The following is a 14,261-nucleotide window of genomic DNA, read 5'->3' on the forward strand; positions in this document are numbered from 1 at the left end:
TCTAACTTTCAGACTTACTTTTTTCAGAGTAAGTTCTTCTGTTTTCAGACATATCCACTGTTCTCTTGCCTTCCATATTGTTTCTGAATTGTAACTGAAGGAATTTCCTGGTGTCTTACTAAGTTACATTATTCAAAGCTAAATAAGTACCATGATTGCTGATTTATATATCCCATTAGAGAGTAAATTTCTAAGTGTTGTTAATGAGATATTAATTGGACCCATCAGGACAGTGAAAAGTTCCCTGTCCAATTCTTTCACTGCCACTGCAGTATTCATGTTACAGATGCTTGCTGCTATTTGAATCCAGGATGAAATGTCAGGGTGGGTGACTTTGTCCCGATCAAGTCTCCTCCTTCAGGTTTACTCAATCCTTGTATGTATGGTATTTATTCCAATAAATACCTTGAAACAGAGTCACATACCTTGATTACAGAATAACAGACTGGCTGAGGTTGGCAGGAAGCTCTGGAGGTCATCTGGTCCAACCTCCCTGCTCAAGCAAGGCCACCTAAAGCAGGTTACTCAGGACCGTGTCCACGTGGCTTTTGAAGATCTCCAAGGAGGAGAACCCACAACCTCCCTGGGCAACCTGTGCCACCTGCCCAGTACAGAAATGCTTCCTGATGTTCAGAGGGGACCTCCTGTGTTGCAGGTTGTGCCCGTTGCCTCTTGTCTTGTCACTGGGCTCCACTGAAATGAGCCTGGCTCCACCTATTTCGCACCCTCCCTTCAGTTATTTTTACATATTGATAAGATCCCCACGAGCCTCCTCTTCTAAGATGGTGTGTTCTGTGCAAATTAGAAAGAAGTATGGAATTGCAAACAAAACAGAGTGATCCTGTGGTCATTCTGCAAAATGAAGCAGATTTCTACAAATATATGTCTTAGAAACATATACTAGGAGGCGTGTTTTGTTTTGTTTTAAGATGTTGAAAATATTGTTTGTCATATATTTAATCCTTTTATAATGTATATGTATGAAAAAGAAACTGGCTTAGATTGGAATGATACAGGTCTTTTTCTGAGGCAACTTAGAAGTTTGCTTTCCTACTGACCCGTATCCCACATTTGATTCTGAGTGCCCTGACTTGAAGTGCTTCCACAGGTGTGGAAGGAGATATCTCTTGGTATATAAATTAAATCCTATTTTAGAATAGCATTCATAATCTATTTTCTAAAGAGAAGTCATTTTTAAATTCAAGACCATATATTGCTATGTGGTTGCCTTACATACTTGTAGGGTGTATTAATCCTGGTATGTAAGATCTCAGCTTCTGCTGAATATAGTTGCATAATCTTTAATATGAGATAAAGCAACTTTTATGCTAAAAGTATTATTTCTACAGAACCATCATATCCAAAAGGAGATTCTATTGGCTCATCCCGGCGGAGCTGGGAGCTCAGAACTTTAATCAACCAGACCAAAGGTAGGCTACTATAATTTGGCGTTTCTTAAACTAGCGCTGTATTAAAAGACTGAATCTTAATGCTGATTGGAAAAGGTTTTCACAGCTTTGTTTTTAGAAAGGGGAAATAAAAATCTGCTTGCAGATAGGAGATACTGCTAGCAAAATCACAATGTGCACCATCTGATGTGGGAGTAATTAAACTTCATAATTTTTTTTTTTTTTCAAGTCACCTAAAGATGTGAGTAGTGTTGTCCTACCATTGCAAAATGCAAACAGTTATTGGTATAGGACTTGCAGAAGTTTCCTGTCCTGGTTGTGTGACTGTAGGAAGCACTTCCTAAGGTTTCTCCTCCATATGGGGTTTTCTTGTTTTGGGTGATCGTACACCATTTCCCAAATTCAAGGCTCTTATGGGCCCCTCGCTTCTGTCCTGCTGTTTATTTTCACGTAACTTAAAGTGACTTGATTACTTCTAAGACTCCTATATTGTATGTGCAGATATATACACAACTTACGTGCATATATTATGGCAAGCTAGAACCTCATGAAACATTATGAAAAAGTTTTCTTTCGCATAAAAAGTTGATCTCTCAGTGATGTGACTCAGGATGTGAACTCACTCGATGTGACTCACAATGATGAGAACACAGGAAAAACTTCAGAAATCTAGAAGGCTTATTGTTTGTTTGGAGCATAAATACTGAAGAAATTGAGTTTGTTTAATCTGGAAGGAAAAGATGAATTAGGGACAAACAAAATTTCTAAAAGACTGCTGCAAAGGGAACTGCTCTTACTATCCACTGTGAATAAGACAAGGATTAAAAACTGCTGGGAGGCAGATTTAGTGTAGATGAAGTGGTATTAATTATAGGCAGTAGAATATATCATTTGGGGGTATTTCACTATCTCCACATTTCAGAGGCTGTTAGAAGAAGGTTAAACTACTGTCTCTCAAGAGTGACAGATGTGTAATTTTGATTGTTTACAAGGAGGGGATAAGTTAATGCTTTCCTGAAATTTTTTCTAGCCTCACTGACAAGGATTCAGTTCCATGATTACACTTTAAAGCTGGAGTTATGTAATACCTTGAATCTTCGAAATAAGAGAAATTTACAATTCTAGAGAGTAAAAACTTAACTGCCCCTCTGTCCTTGGTAACTCCTAATGGCTCTGACATATTTCCACTATCTATCTGTGATTAATTACAGGTCAAATATGGAAAAAAAAAAATCAATGTTTTTCATACATTTGATTTCCTTGAATCAATTAAGAGATGAGTAGAAAAGTACCAGGATTCTCATTTTCCTTTAGTTTCATATGTGATTGCTAAAATGTTTTATTCTTTTGCTACGTCTTAAATTTGACTCACAAAATAGTTGTCGTCTAAGTCAAGTCACTTGATGTGATATCAAAAGGTAACAAAATAAAATATACAAACAGAATATTTCTCAATCAAGGAAATTGTTCATCACTCTTCTTTTAGACACTGTTTCAAAGCAAGCACCAATTGAAGCTGTTCAAAAGTCTGTTCAGTTGTTTGAAGAAAGGAGATACAGGGAGATGAGGAGGAAGAACATCATTGGCCAAGTTTGTGACACACCAAAATCATATGATAATGTCATGCATGTGGGTTTGAGAAAAGTGACTTTCAAGTGGCAGAGAGGAAACAAAATCGGTAAGTTTGTTACACATTCATTTATAAGGCTAAGGTACCAAGATTATTTTTTGAAGGAAATCTAAGACTATATTTTGAAATCTTGCATCTTTGTGTAGGTAATACCAGCTTTACTGAAATCAGGATGTTGAAATACAAAATACAGTGGCAGCTAGGATGTCCTTCATGTAGAACTTCAGTGAAGTTTTCATTGGTCAAGTAATAAGAAACAAAGGAGTACAAAGATTTGGTTAGGATGATTACTTGTGTATGATCCTGCAATTCCTCTGCGTGTTCAACCCTAGAAAAGGTTTGATGAGTTCTGCTCTTGAAAGAACCACAGATGTGAATGGAAATGAGCACAAACTTTGGGATTTGTTTTATTCACCAATGATGTTGTTGCTTCCCACATATGACTATTATTTCCTCTCTGGTTCAGGGTTTGTGGGAAAATCCTCATACTCATGAGGATTTTTCTTTCAGATTAACCTTTTACTGGAGTGAAAACATGATGCTGAATTCAGGACTATAAATGTTTCATTAGGTGTTACAGGTTAAAAGGTACTTGACATTTTAAATGAAAATACACCTAAATAAAGTTGGCAAGGTGAGCTTTCAGTGCTGTGTCTATTTACTGTGGTTGATGTATGTGTCACTTATTGAATGTGGGGTAATTAATTTTTTTTTTATTTTACCTCTGCAGGTGAAGGCCAATATGGGAAGGTCTATACCTGTATCAGTGTTGACACTGGAGAGCTGATGGCCATGAAAGAAGTGAGTATTTACTATACAAGAATCACTGCTGCCCTTGCTTTTTTTCCAAACCACATATACAGGAGTTGTTGGGCATTAAGGTTTTCTGAACATTGTTGTTAGCTAGCTCAAAAAGAATGGGAAGACAAATTGTTTCTTCATGTAGACACAACTGCTAATTATCACTTGTTCTTCCTCAAGTTGTTCAAGCTTTTTCTTACAGTTTAAAAGTTTCAACTTAAAAGTATGTAAAATGGATACCGGGTAATCTCACAAGGATGTTGAATGAATACTTGCTTAATATGTGTGAACTCCCATGAAGAGATCTTAAATTATTTTAGAGTTTTCTGATTAGAAAAAGGTACACAAATTGTTTTACTTTACAGTATTTCATCTCACATTTAATTCTCTTTTTCCTCATTTTTTAGAGAAAAATATAGGAAGTGTCACATCAGATTTTTTTTCAGCCTCTTTAGTTTAAGTGTAGTTTAAGTGAGCTAGGCTGAGTCACAAAACTGTTGACTAACCTGGTGGGTACAGAAAACCTAATTTTCTGTGTAGAAATGAGTAAAGCTGTGTAGGTGTAGAGATCCTTTTTTCCCTACAACACCTTGGTTTTTAAAATATTTGTACTGTTTAATTTTACTGCATTTCCACATCTTACAACCAGGATCATCAAGCATTCATAACAGTTACCGTGTCAGCAGTTTGATGCGAGAGCAGTTACATTTTTATGAGGTAGTTCCTCCACATGCATAATATGTATATGAGCTCACAAAAGTATGGAAAAGCAAGGCTGGGATTGTGCTTAACTTCTTGTCCAGTAGTCATTCACTGACTAACTAATACCAACACTCAAAAGTGTTTTTCCAGCTGCTGCCAAAGTAACATTTTCCACATTATTCGTAGCTCTCTGTGTCTGGAATTCAAAGTTGCTTTCCAGATGCAGGTGCTTTTTGCAGATTAGCATGTGTGCTCTCATTAGGGGGATTTTAGAAATTGAAGAAAATTAAATGGACCTTGCTTGACAGACACTTCCTTAATAGGCTAATACCCAGTATGCTGTAGTACTTTTTAACTTGCTGTAAGTATTCCACCAAGAAACACTTTTTTGCCCCCATTGTGGGCTTAAATGCAAAGTGCAACTTCCAAGAAAAAGCTCTTCTGGGTTTCCTTAGGAGTATCTCAGAAGAAGGTTTTTTGTTTGTTTTTAAACTGGTTGAAAACATTGCATTTCCCCATCTTCTGAGATTTCTTCAAGACTTCACTGTCTTAACCACAGTGTCATGAATGTCTCTAAAATGATAGTGGAAAAGGTTTACTACAAATGTAGTGCAACAGTAGTGCAACTTTGGAGTGTTAGGAAATATGTAAAATACTTTAATGTCATTGGTCACTTTTTTTTATAACCTCCATGTATTTAATTTTATCACCGTTTGAGTACAAATGATATACTGGAATTGCTGTACAGAACAAAACAATCAAACATCCTAGCAAAAAAAAAAAAAGGTAAAATATATGCATTTATTTATGTAGCAGTTGTCCTGTACTCAACGAAATTTCTGCTTTCTACCAGAATAGTAAAAATAACATCCCCCATAAGTTAGTGAGCATTTTGCTTATCTTTGTGCGAACAGAAGCCTTAAATCAGTTTTCGAGAAGATTGCTATTTTTTTTCCTCCAAGAAAAACCCATCACAGCATATTGTAGAACTAATGAAACCATCTTCCTTTAATCAAAACCTCCTTGATCATATGTTTGCAAAGAAACCCCTCAAAGAAAACCCCTTAGTCTCCTTTGATGAAATACCTGACAATTAGTCTTTCTTGAATGACAGCTCTCATTCATGTTGTTTTCAGATCCTCCTGTATTGCATCTACCTACCACATATAAGCTAGAAGGCAAGCTCCAAAGAGATGCATATATATGTGTCCACACCTGTAATATTTAAGTAATAGTATTTTCCCCTTATCAAGTTTATAAATCATCACGTGTATGTAATTTTCCAAAAACGATTTGGGGTTCTTTTTTGTTTAGTTTGGGGGTGAAGGGGTGGAATTTTGTAACTTTTTGTGTGATGATACTATTTCCAAAAAAAAAAAAAGCTTTTAGCTGCTTTCTTAATTTTTTGTTGTTGTTGTTCCGTAGCAATTTGAAACTTAATAACAGCCAAATAATGAAAATTTTTCTTGTAGATAAGATTTCAACCTAATGATCACAAAACCATCAAGGAAACAGCTGATGAACTGAAGATTTTTGAAGGCATCAAACACCCTAATTTGGTTCGGTATTTTGGCGTGGAGCTCCATAGGGTAAGCAAACATCACTTACTGGGAGGTTGTGTCTAGGGTTGGGAGAGAATTCTAAGAAGCTTTGGATCATTGGAGGTTTTACTTCAGAACACTCTCGTTTAACTTAATTGTCTGGATATCTCTTTGAATTACAAGAAGCCGTCTTTCCTATCAATGTTGAGATCTCTCTAAAACACAGTTTGCAGAAATTTGTTGAAATTGGTACATAAACAGAGAAGGCTTACAGTAAGTGAATAGAGTGAGTAATGCTGGAGCTATTGTGTGCTGCAACTCTGTCTGACTGCTCCAAATGCAAAGATGTTGTACTTTTTGATAACTTTTGTATGCAGATAAAGACTAGACAGCCTGTCTAAAACTCTTCACTGTTAGCAGCGAAGTTTTCTTGCTTGAGCAGCAGAACTAACGAAGCCTGGTTGTCTTACAGAGTTGGATCCCACAGTTGTGTGCTGAGATACCTGACTTTCTCTTACTCTCCGATTTCCATATACCCTCCCCTCCCCAGTCCCCTCAAGACTCAGGTCCTTCCTGTGTCTGTCTACCTGTTCCCTGGGAGGAAACAGGATGCTGGGTATCTAGCTGGAAAGTGGTGTGTGCTCTTGACTGACTTGATCAGTATGAATGTGTTGATTCGCTTACCCTTTGCTATTTTGGAAGGGGACAAAGGCTGCTTTCTGTCTGCATTTCTTTACTCGGGGACACAACTTTGGGTGTCTGTGCCACTGGGTCATTGGTTTCTCAGGCTAGTTCTAAAAGTTCAATGTCTGCCATCTTTTGTATTAAACCTGGCTGCAATTGGCTGAAACTTCCAAAATGGGCTTGGAGAGAGAGAAAGAAAGGGAACAAGAACCAAAGTTTTCCTTGAAGTGAGTTAGAGTTGGCATGCTTGTCTGAGGCACAGACAACAACAAAAAAACTTGCCTTCCCTAAGCAATTAACACGTGATAGTGCAGGAACTGGGAAAGGGGAGGGGGGGAGGATCTCTTTAACTTTTTGCTAAATATGCAAAGCCTATTTTAGTATTTCTGCTTAATGTACATAGAAGATTTCCCAAGTGCTGTTTGGTAGATTCCAAAGTAGCATATATAATACCACCAAACACTGTCATTTGCATATAAAGGATACAGATGTGAAAGAGATTTTCCACAGCTGTGCAATAGAATATTAGGATGAAGTATGCTTAAGAGAATAGAGCTCTGAAGAGATGCTTAATTAGAGATTCCATGGTAAAAGGTACCTCCACTAGAACTTGCTCTTTCACAAACAGTGAAGGATGGAAGAAAACCTTTGTCCTAATGCAGTGTTTAAAAAAAAAAATTAAAACCAATGAAATCCGGTTTGGTTCCCACAACAGGAAGAAATGTACATCTTCATGGAGTACTGTGATGAGGGCACTCTGGAGGAAGTGTCAAAACTGGGCCTTCAGGAGCATGTCATTAGGCTCTACTCAAAGCAAATCACGATTGCTATCAATGTACTACATGAACATGGTATTGTTCATCGAGACATTAAAGGTAACGTTAACCAAAAAGGTAATGTTGTTGTTTCAGTGTTGTAGATGGGGGTGTGGGGCAGGGATGGGGGACGTTTTTCAGATTAAGCACACATTATCTATACAACAGTTGAGTATAAAATCTTTCACACATTTTTCGATTTTCAATTTACAAGTTGTCAGCTAGTTAAACGCTCCTTTTTAAGTGCAGAACATAAAAATGTTCACAGATGGCATTGCAAACTCATAAATTGTGCCCATGATTTATATAGCTCTTGTAGAGGTTGTTAGGATTGTTGTGGGGGTTCATCCAAACTCAAATTTTGGTCCTTGTATTTCTAGCACTAATACTGAGTTATGTAATACTGTTTTTCTCATCTGTGCAAGAAGCAATGGCATTTTCTGGGAGCTGACAGGCAGTGTACTGTGCTAGAGTGGTTCAGCAGAACTTCTCCGTGTGATTCCCATTTTGCGGAAGAGTTTCAGGCTTTCAGACAAATGTTTGATTAAGCGTAGTAATAAAAGTCTTGGTAAAAGGAGTTAAATAGATATGGTAAAACTCTTACCAGTGTTCTGTTTTTTTGCCATACATTTATCTACTCATGCCTGGCTCTCAGCTTTTGCTTACAAAATGAGCAAATTGGAACAACAATAACTGAAGGGTGGTTGGTTTTGGCATTTGCTTAAGGCACACGGTGTCAGTCTGCATTTCACATTCATTTTTCTTTTCCTGCACCTACCAAGAACATCCTCCATGTCTAGTTATCTTGTTTGTTGTTTTTTTTTTCTTTTTTTAATCTGACATATTTTGCTCACCTATGGCAGAAACGTAACAGATGGTAGGGGAAACAATGCACACTATGCCCCACTCATTTTATGCTCATTTTATGACCAGGCAGTGCAACCCAACGATGCTGGGTTTCTATGTCCCTCTTGCTCACAGGGTTTTGAATCATCGCAGCAGTGTAGGAGGTTCCCAGTTGCTCTTGGTCCTTTGGCCTCGTGCTTCTCATTTGGGAAAAGAACTATCTACGATCCAGAGGCCTCCCACCCAGGTAGGCCACTCTTGAGTCAGTTTTGGCTTTTTTTTTCCTAGAAAACACTCTCCCTCACACCCGTTGCCCAGCAGTCTTGCCTTTTCTGGTTCTCCTTCCTGACCAAAGGTTTCTCTCCAGTTGTGGATTTCCCTCCGTGCTTTTCACAGTGCCTTCCTTGCCCTTTACTCGATCATTCCATATCCAGGTTCTGCTTAGCTGGATTGCGCTCTCCTGGAAGCTCGTGATCAAAATCCAAGGCTGACTGATAGGGATTTCTTTGGTGCTGCTCCATGTCATTGCTGATTTCTGGATATGTTTCTGAATAGGTCTTCCTCTCATCAGAGAAGTGCACAGAGGAGCTGTTTAACAGAACTGTAATGCTGTGTTATCTGAGGGCATTTCTGTCACAACAGGTTCCTCATACCAAATGTTGGGGTATTCCTTGGGAGTAATAACAGCTACAGACAGGGGTAACTGCAGACACATCTGTGTATAGACCTTCCCTAAACTTAATGACAGAATTTGAAGACAGACTGCGGAGAGGGTGTTTTTGTAAAGGATGCCTGATGTTACATTGCATGTCTCTTGCTCCCTGTCTCTTTTTATGCTAAGATTGAATCCCCAAGTTCTCAGGCTAACAGCAGTAAAGAAAACTCTGTTTTTACTTTTAGCATAATGCTAGATTTTCTCTTACATAGTCAAGTGCTCTTATTTTTCTGATGGGGGGGAATGACGAAATGTCATTCAGACTGTGTTAAAACTGCTTTTCTATGGGAATCTCACTGACAGATCACGCTAGATCTCTCATGGCCAGTTTGCCAAAAGTCACTGTGGATCTGTTTCTTTCAGCATCAGATAACCAACCAATTCTTAAGAGTAATTGTTTATATCTGTATCCTACAGTTGGCATGTGCAAGTACCTTGCGCTCAAAAATTAGGTCATTTGGTTAGTAGTGCCCACAGGTGCCACCATTGTCCTGGTGTGGTTGTGGCATCCAGTTCTGCAAGTGTAAAAGTTGTAGCAAGACACAGCTGCTGGGAATCCTTCTGCAACCTGTGGCTGCAAGAGAAAGCTAAGAGTAGCATTGGTTGCAGTTGACTGCACTGCTTTTAGTTGGCCTGCATCCATGTATAAAGTAGCTGGTGGAGTATGTAGCAGGCGATCAAGTCTTTTTTGGATACTTTTTTAAAAAAAATCTCTATCCTGCCTACTATGTTTTAACCCCTGTGGCTGAGACCAGATTCCTCAGTTACGATGACTTCTCTTTTTGCAAGAAAGCTGTTTGCTGAATAATGGAGAAGGATGAAATATTTAATGCTGAAGAGAACCTCAGGACATCTCTGGTTGAGCACTCTGCTCAAAGCAGGGCCAAGCTCAATATCAGATCCAATGTCAAGTTAGATCAGACTGCTCAGGACCTTGTCTATCTGAGTTATGCATATCTCCAGGGATGGAGATTTCCTCTTCCCTGGGCCCCTCTGCTGTTCCCATTGTGAAAAACTTTTTCCTGATACCTCCCTGGAACTTGCAAGCATTGCTATTTGTGTCCATTGCCCCGTATCCTTTCAGTGTGTGCCTCTGGGGAAAATTCTGTTTCCATCTTCATGATACAGTTACACAGTTGAAAACAGCAATAACCCCCCCCCCCCAGCCTCCTCTTCTTCAAGCTAAACAACCCCACCTCTCAGCCCCTCTTTGTGCATCCCATGTAGCAGCCCTCTGACCATCTTGATGCCTCTGGGCTGGGCTTGCCGCATTATACCGTCTGTCTTGTACTGGGGAGCCCCAAAACAATACAGATCACTCCAAGTGTGGTCTCAGAAGTGCTGAATTGAGAAAAATTAATCACTAAGGTCATGCCTGGTGCTTTCTCTTTGGGAGAGCAGGGCATATTATTGAAGAGTGCATTTGGCCCAAACCAAGTTGTTTCTTCAATGAATTTGGCTGTTGCGCTGCTTAAGTACTGAGGAGTGGCTACGAGCTGCCCCCGTTTGTGGAACTGTGCCACATTCATCGTGGGGATTTTGGTTCTGCTCCTTGGACTCCCAGTACTGAGAGCAGCATCTCTGGAATGTCACACTAGTGTCAGTTTTCACTGGGGTCAGCATGGGACTGTCTTGGCACACAGATACTGTGCACTAAACTTGAGTTTAAACACTTTGGGTCATAGCTACTGTTCTCTCTAGCAAGAGTACCATTTCTGGTATTTGCTCTGTGTTTGCAGTCTGCCCAAAAGGTCTTGTGGTGTAAATGGCAGCAGTATTTTGCTACCTCTTGCCCTCTACCAAGTACTCCCATAGGGCTGCTTTCAATACCGAATGTGGAGGAAAGAAGACACTGTGCCTTTTTGTTGTTTTAGCCATAGTCTCTGGTTTTATTTCTCTTATTAACCATGCAGATATGGTAGGAATTTTGTTATGTTTCCAATCACGCTGTCAAGGCTAAAAAGGATCGTGTATCCTCAAAGTACTGTTCTTCTCTTTCCCTTTCTCTTACTCAGGTCCTGCTGGATTCTGTGGAATTTCCTTCTAATAGGGAGACCCTTTCTAAAAATTCCTGCTAGAGCTTGGTCTTGTTCTCTAAAACGTAGGCAAATGGCTTACAAAACAGAGGCTCCAGCAGACAACACATCAGTGGAAGCCTCATTCAGCTGATGGAAAATGTCAGCAATACATCTTCAAGTTCTGGCTCTTTCTTTCTGGTGAAAGTTTGAAATTTAGGTTCATTATTTCACTGCATTTGACAGTTCGGGGTGTTCGCAGAAGAATTCACAGGAGCTTTCACAGTAAACTTTATGCTAAAAATTGTCATTACCTTTTTTTTCTTTGGAGGAGGACAGATTTGGACTGAAAGGCCTTACAAGTTGGTTCTAAATTGCATTAAATCAAGTTATCACAATAATTTTAGATTCAGTCAGAAAAAAAGATCTTGACTTTTAGCTCTGGCCCTTTCTACCCACTTCAGTAGCTTCAGAAGCTACTCTGTAGTCTTTCATGAAATTTGCAGGCAACTTGCTTTCTTGGGGAACCAGAACCTAAGTTTCCAAAGCCATCCTTGTAAAATATTTGCTAGTGATGCCTGTTTTTCCTATGCTCTTTGGGGCTAAGTGTACCCATTTGCTATATGTTAAGTAATTGCTTGAAAATCATCCAAAAAAGACAAGCTGTGGGCAGTTGTTTGAAGGAAAAAGCTGCTGGTACCTATAAATGTCAGTCATCTATTGCAGTGCTTATATTTAGCATCCCATTGAGCTGCCTTCTTGTACTGCTTTAGTGTGATGGCAGGTTGTTTTATTCAAGGAGCTGACGGATCGTCTTATGTGTGTGTTACACACGTAGATTGCAGGGTCCAGGTTGACTCTGGAAATCCATGTCCCTGGCTGGGATCTGTGGTTTGCCAGCAGAAAGAATTCTGATCTTGAGAATGCCAGGACTGGAAAATGTGCAGACACAATGTCTAGAAGAGTTGTATTTACTGAAAGTTAGTTCTCCTTTCAGAACCTGTAAAAGGCTTACAGTAACCAAAGGTTGGAGTTTATTTCTGTTAATGATTTCTCTCCTCCCTTTAATGCAGTTATGTGTAACACCTCTCGGACTACATACATTTTGCTTCTGTTATCAAGCATTCTCATAGCTGAAAGGGAAGTCCTTTGAGAACTGGGTAGTTTTGGCATCATTGACCTGCACTGCCTTCTTTGACTTGAGCTTTTTGAGGACTCTGTTTTCTGTAAATATCTTGGAGGTGCCCAGCCAAGCTAACTGGAAAAAGTCATTAATTAAGAGAACATAATAGAAAGGAGGAACAGCCAACAATTCCTGCACTGACCCATGTTAAAGGTGAAACAAAAGTGAGAAACTTCTTTTGAAAGGTTACATTCAAATGAGGCATTTTTTTAAAGAATCTTTTATGTGACATGGGAAAATGCTGTGTGTAACGAAGTCCTTGCATTTGCCTACTCGCAGCGTAAGCAGGCAGTTTTGTTCTGTGCATACCATCCATCCTTCTGTAAGAGAAATCACAGCTCAAGCTGCATCTCTGCCAGGTGACTTGCAACCTACTTGTGGTCTCATTGCAGCACTTGCAGAACCCAGGATTTGGCCTGACCTGTACAGTGAGCTCCTTCTGCTCTGTTTTCTGTTGCCTGTGTTTTGGCGGGATGTTGAACGAAAGAAGACCACTGGTTATCAAAGCTGCTTGGCTTATTTTGCAGTGTTGTGTAGAGCAAGTAACTTAAAGCCTGCTGCACGTTTCCCTTGGAGAATTTCAGCTCTGCTAGGGGAACTTTTCCTGGTGCAAGCTGGCAGTGTAGCCAGATACTGTAATGGTAGCCCTCCTCCAGAAATTATTCTGGAAGTAGAGCAAAATAGGAGTGGGCATTTGGTGGGATATGTAATAAACAAATGCTATAAGCTTAGCTTTTAAGTCTGCTGTGATGACCCAGCTGTATTGTATCACCTGTCTTGACCCAGCAGAACTGAAAAGATGGATACTGGGAGGTTCGCATCAATAGCCTCTGCCACAAAGCTCCTTAAGGACACATGTTTTTTTGCAGTGCAACACTCACAGGGATAAACACTGGAATTCATAAATTTCTGGAGGAGTTTTCTCATAATGAGCATATGTGAAAAGCTGATGAGTTTCCCTGCTGTAGTGCTTTGTGCTTTGAACATTTCTTGTTGTCATCTTCCAGTATGTTTAGTGTTAACTGAAACCCATCAAAATCCAGTTGTCTAATGGTAACATACCCTTTGGGGAACATCTCTAATGGTGTCATATTCCACACTTAATCCACAGGTAAAGATACAAGTGTGAACTCAGCTATTACCTACTGTGTAACTTCCAGTACTGTATCACGTTGAGAAGTCCTCATGCCTTAATGCCTGTCCTCAAGCATTGGTTTAACGAGCGTTACTGTTTTTCTTTGTGTTTCATAGGAGCCAACATCTTTCTTACCTCATCTGGACTGATTAAACTAGGAGACTTTGGCTGCTCAGTGAAACTGAAGAACAACACCCAGACAATGCCTGGAGAAGTGAACAGCACTTTGGGTACTGCAGGTGAGGAAGCATGTGCTAGGCAGAAACTTGTCAAGCTGCCATAAGAGAAAATACCTCTGTCAAAAGTCTGGACTGGTAAAACAACGTGGTTCAGAGAAACCTCATTTTACTTTGGCTGGTTAGATGTGCTTTACATCCAGAAGGCAAAAAAAAAAATCAGTGAATGTTGCAACTGGAAAATGTTACTTGTCTGGTTAACTATAAAGCTTCTGGATCTTTTGTTTTCTGGGGTTTTGCCTTTCTCTATAGCCTTAGTGAAACAGTACTGTTCTTACTGAACACCTGGTTAATCTATTGTTTTAAAAAAGGAAAATAAGTGAAAGCACATACTGTACTGGAACTTCACCATTTTTCAAACTGAACAAGTTACACTGCAAATGTGTGAAAGAACAAGAAGCCAAAGCCAGACAGAACTTAGCAAGAAAACCTAAGTGGTAATTCACTACAGATGTATTAAATACAGTTGTATTAAAAGCATTTGGTTTGCCCAGTTAATCACTTAAGTATATACTGTTCTTTGTGCTGTATGAACTAATGACGTTGTAT

General features: G+C 39.4%; 1 protein-coding gene across 8 annotated transcripts in view; it reads left to right on the plus strand.

Annotated features, from left to right (window-relative positions):
• MAP3K4 (mitogen-activated protein kinase kinase kinase 4) overlaps positions 1-14,261 on the plus strand; it is a 74,981-nt gene that overhangs the window by 58,876 nt on the left and 1,844 nt on the right. For 6 of the 8 annotated variants that reach the window (XM_083830264.1, XM_083830266.1, XM_083830265.1 and 3 more), the window contains 6 exons: positions 1,350-1,430; positions 2,896-3,087; positions 3,770-3,840; positions 6,015-6,131; positions 7,483-7,642; positions 13,593-13,715. In XM_083830264.1, the coding sequence (XP_083686390.1) occupies positions 1,350-1,430; positions 2,896-3,087; positions 3,770-3,840; positions 6,015-6,131; positions 7,483-7,642; positions 13,593-13,715 (744 nt within the window). Of the gene's footprint in view, positions 1-1,349; positions 1,431-2,895; positions 3,088-3,769; positions 3,841-6,014; positions 6,132-7,482; positions 7,643-8,563; positions 8,676-13,592; positions 13,716-14,261 lie in introns of all 8 variants that reach the window. The other 2 variants (XR_014582033.1, XR_014582034.1) reach the window with 1 other exon arrangement.

The sequence above is a fragment of the Anser anser genome (assembly GCF_964211835.1).
Source record: "Anser anser genome assembly, chromosome: 3".
NCBI classification, from domain to species: Eukaryota; Metazoa; Chordata; class Aves; order Anseriformes; family Anatidae; genus Anser; species Anser anser.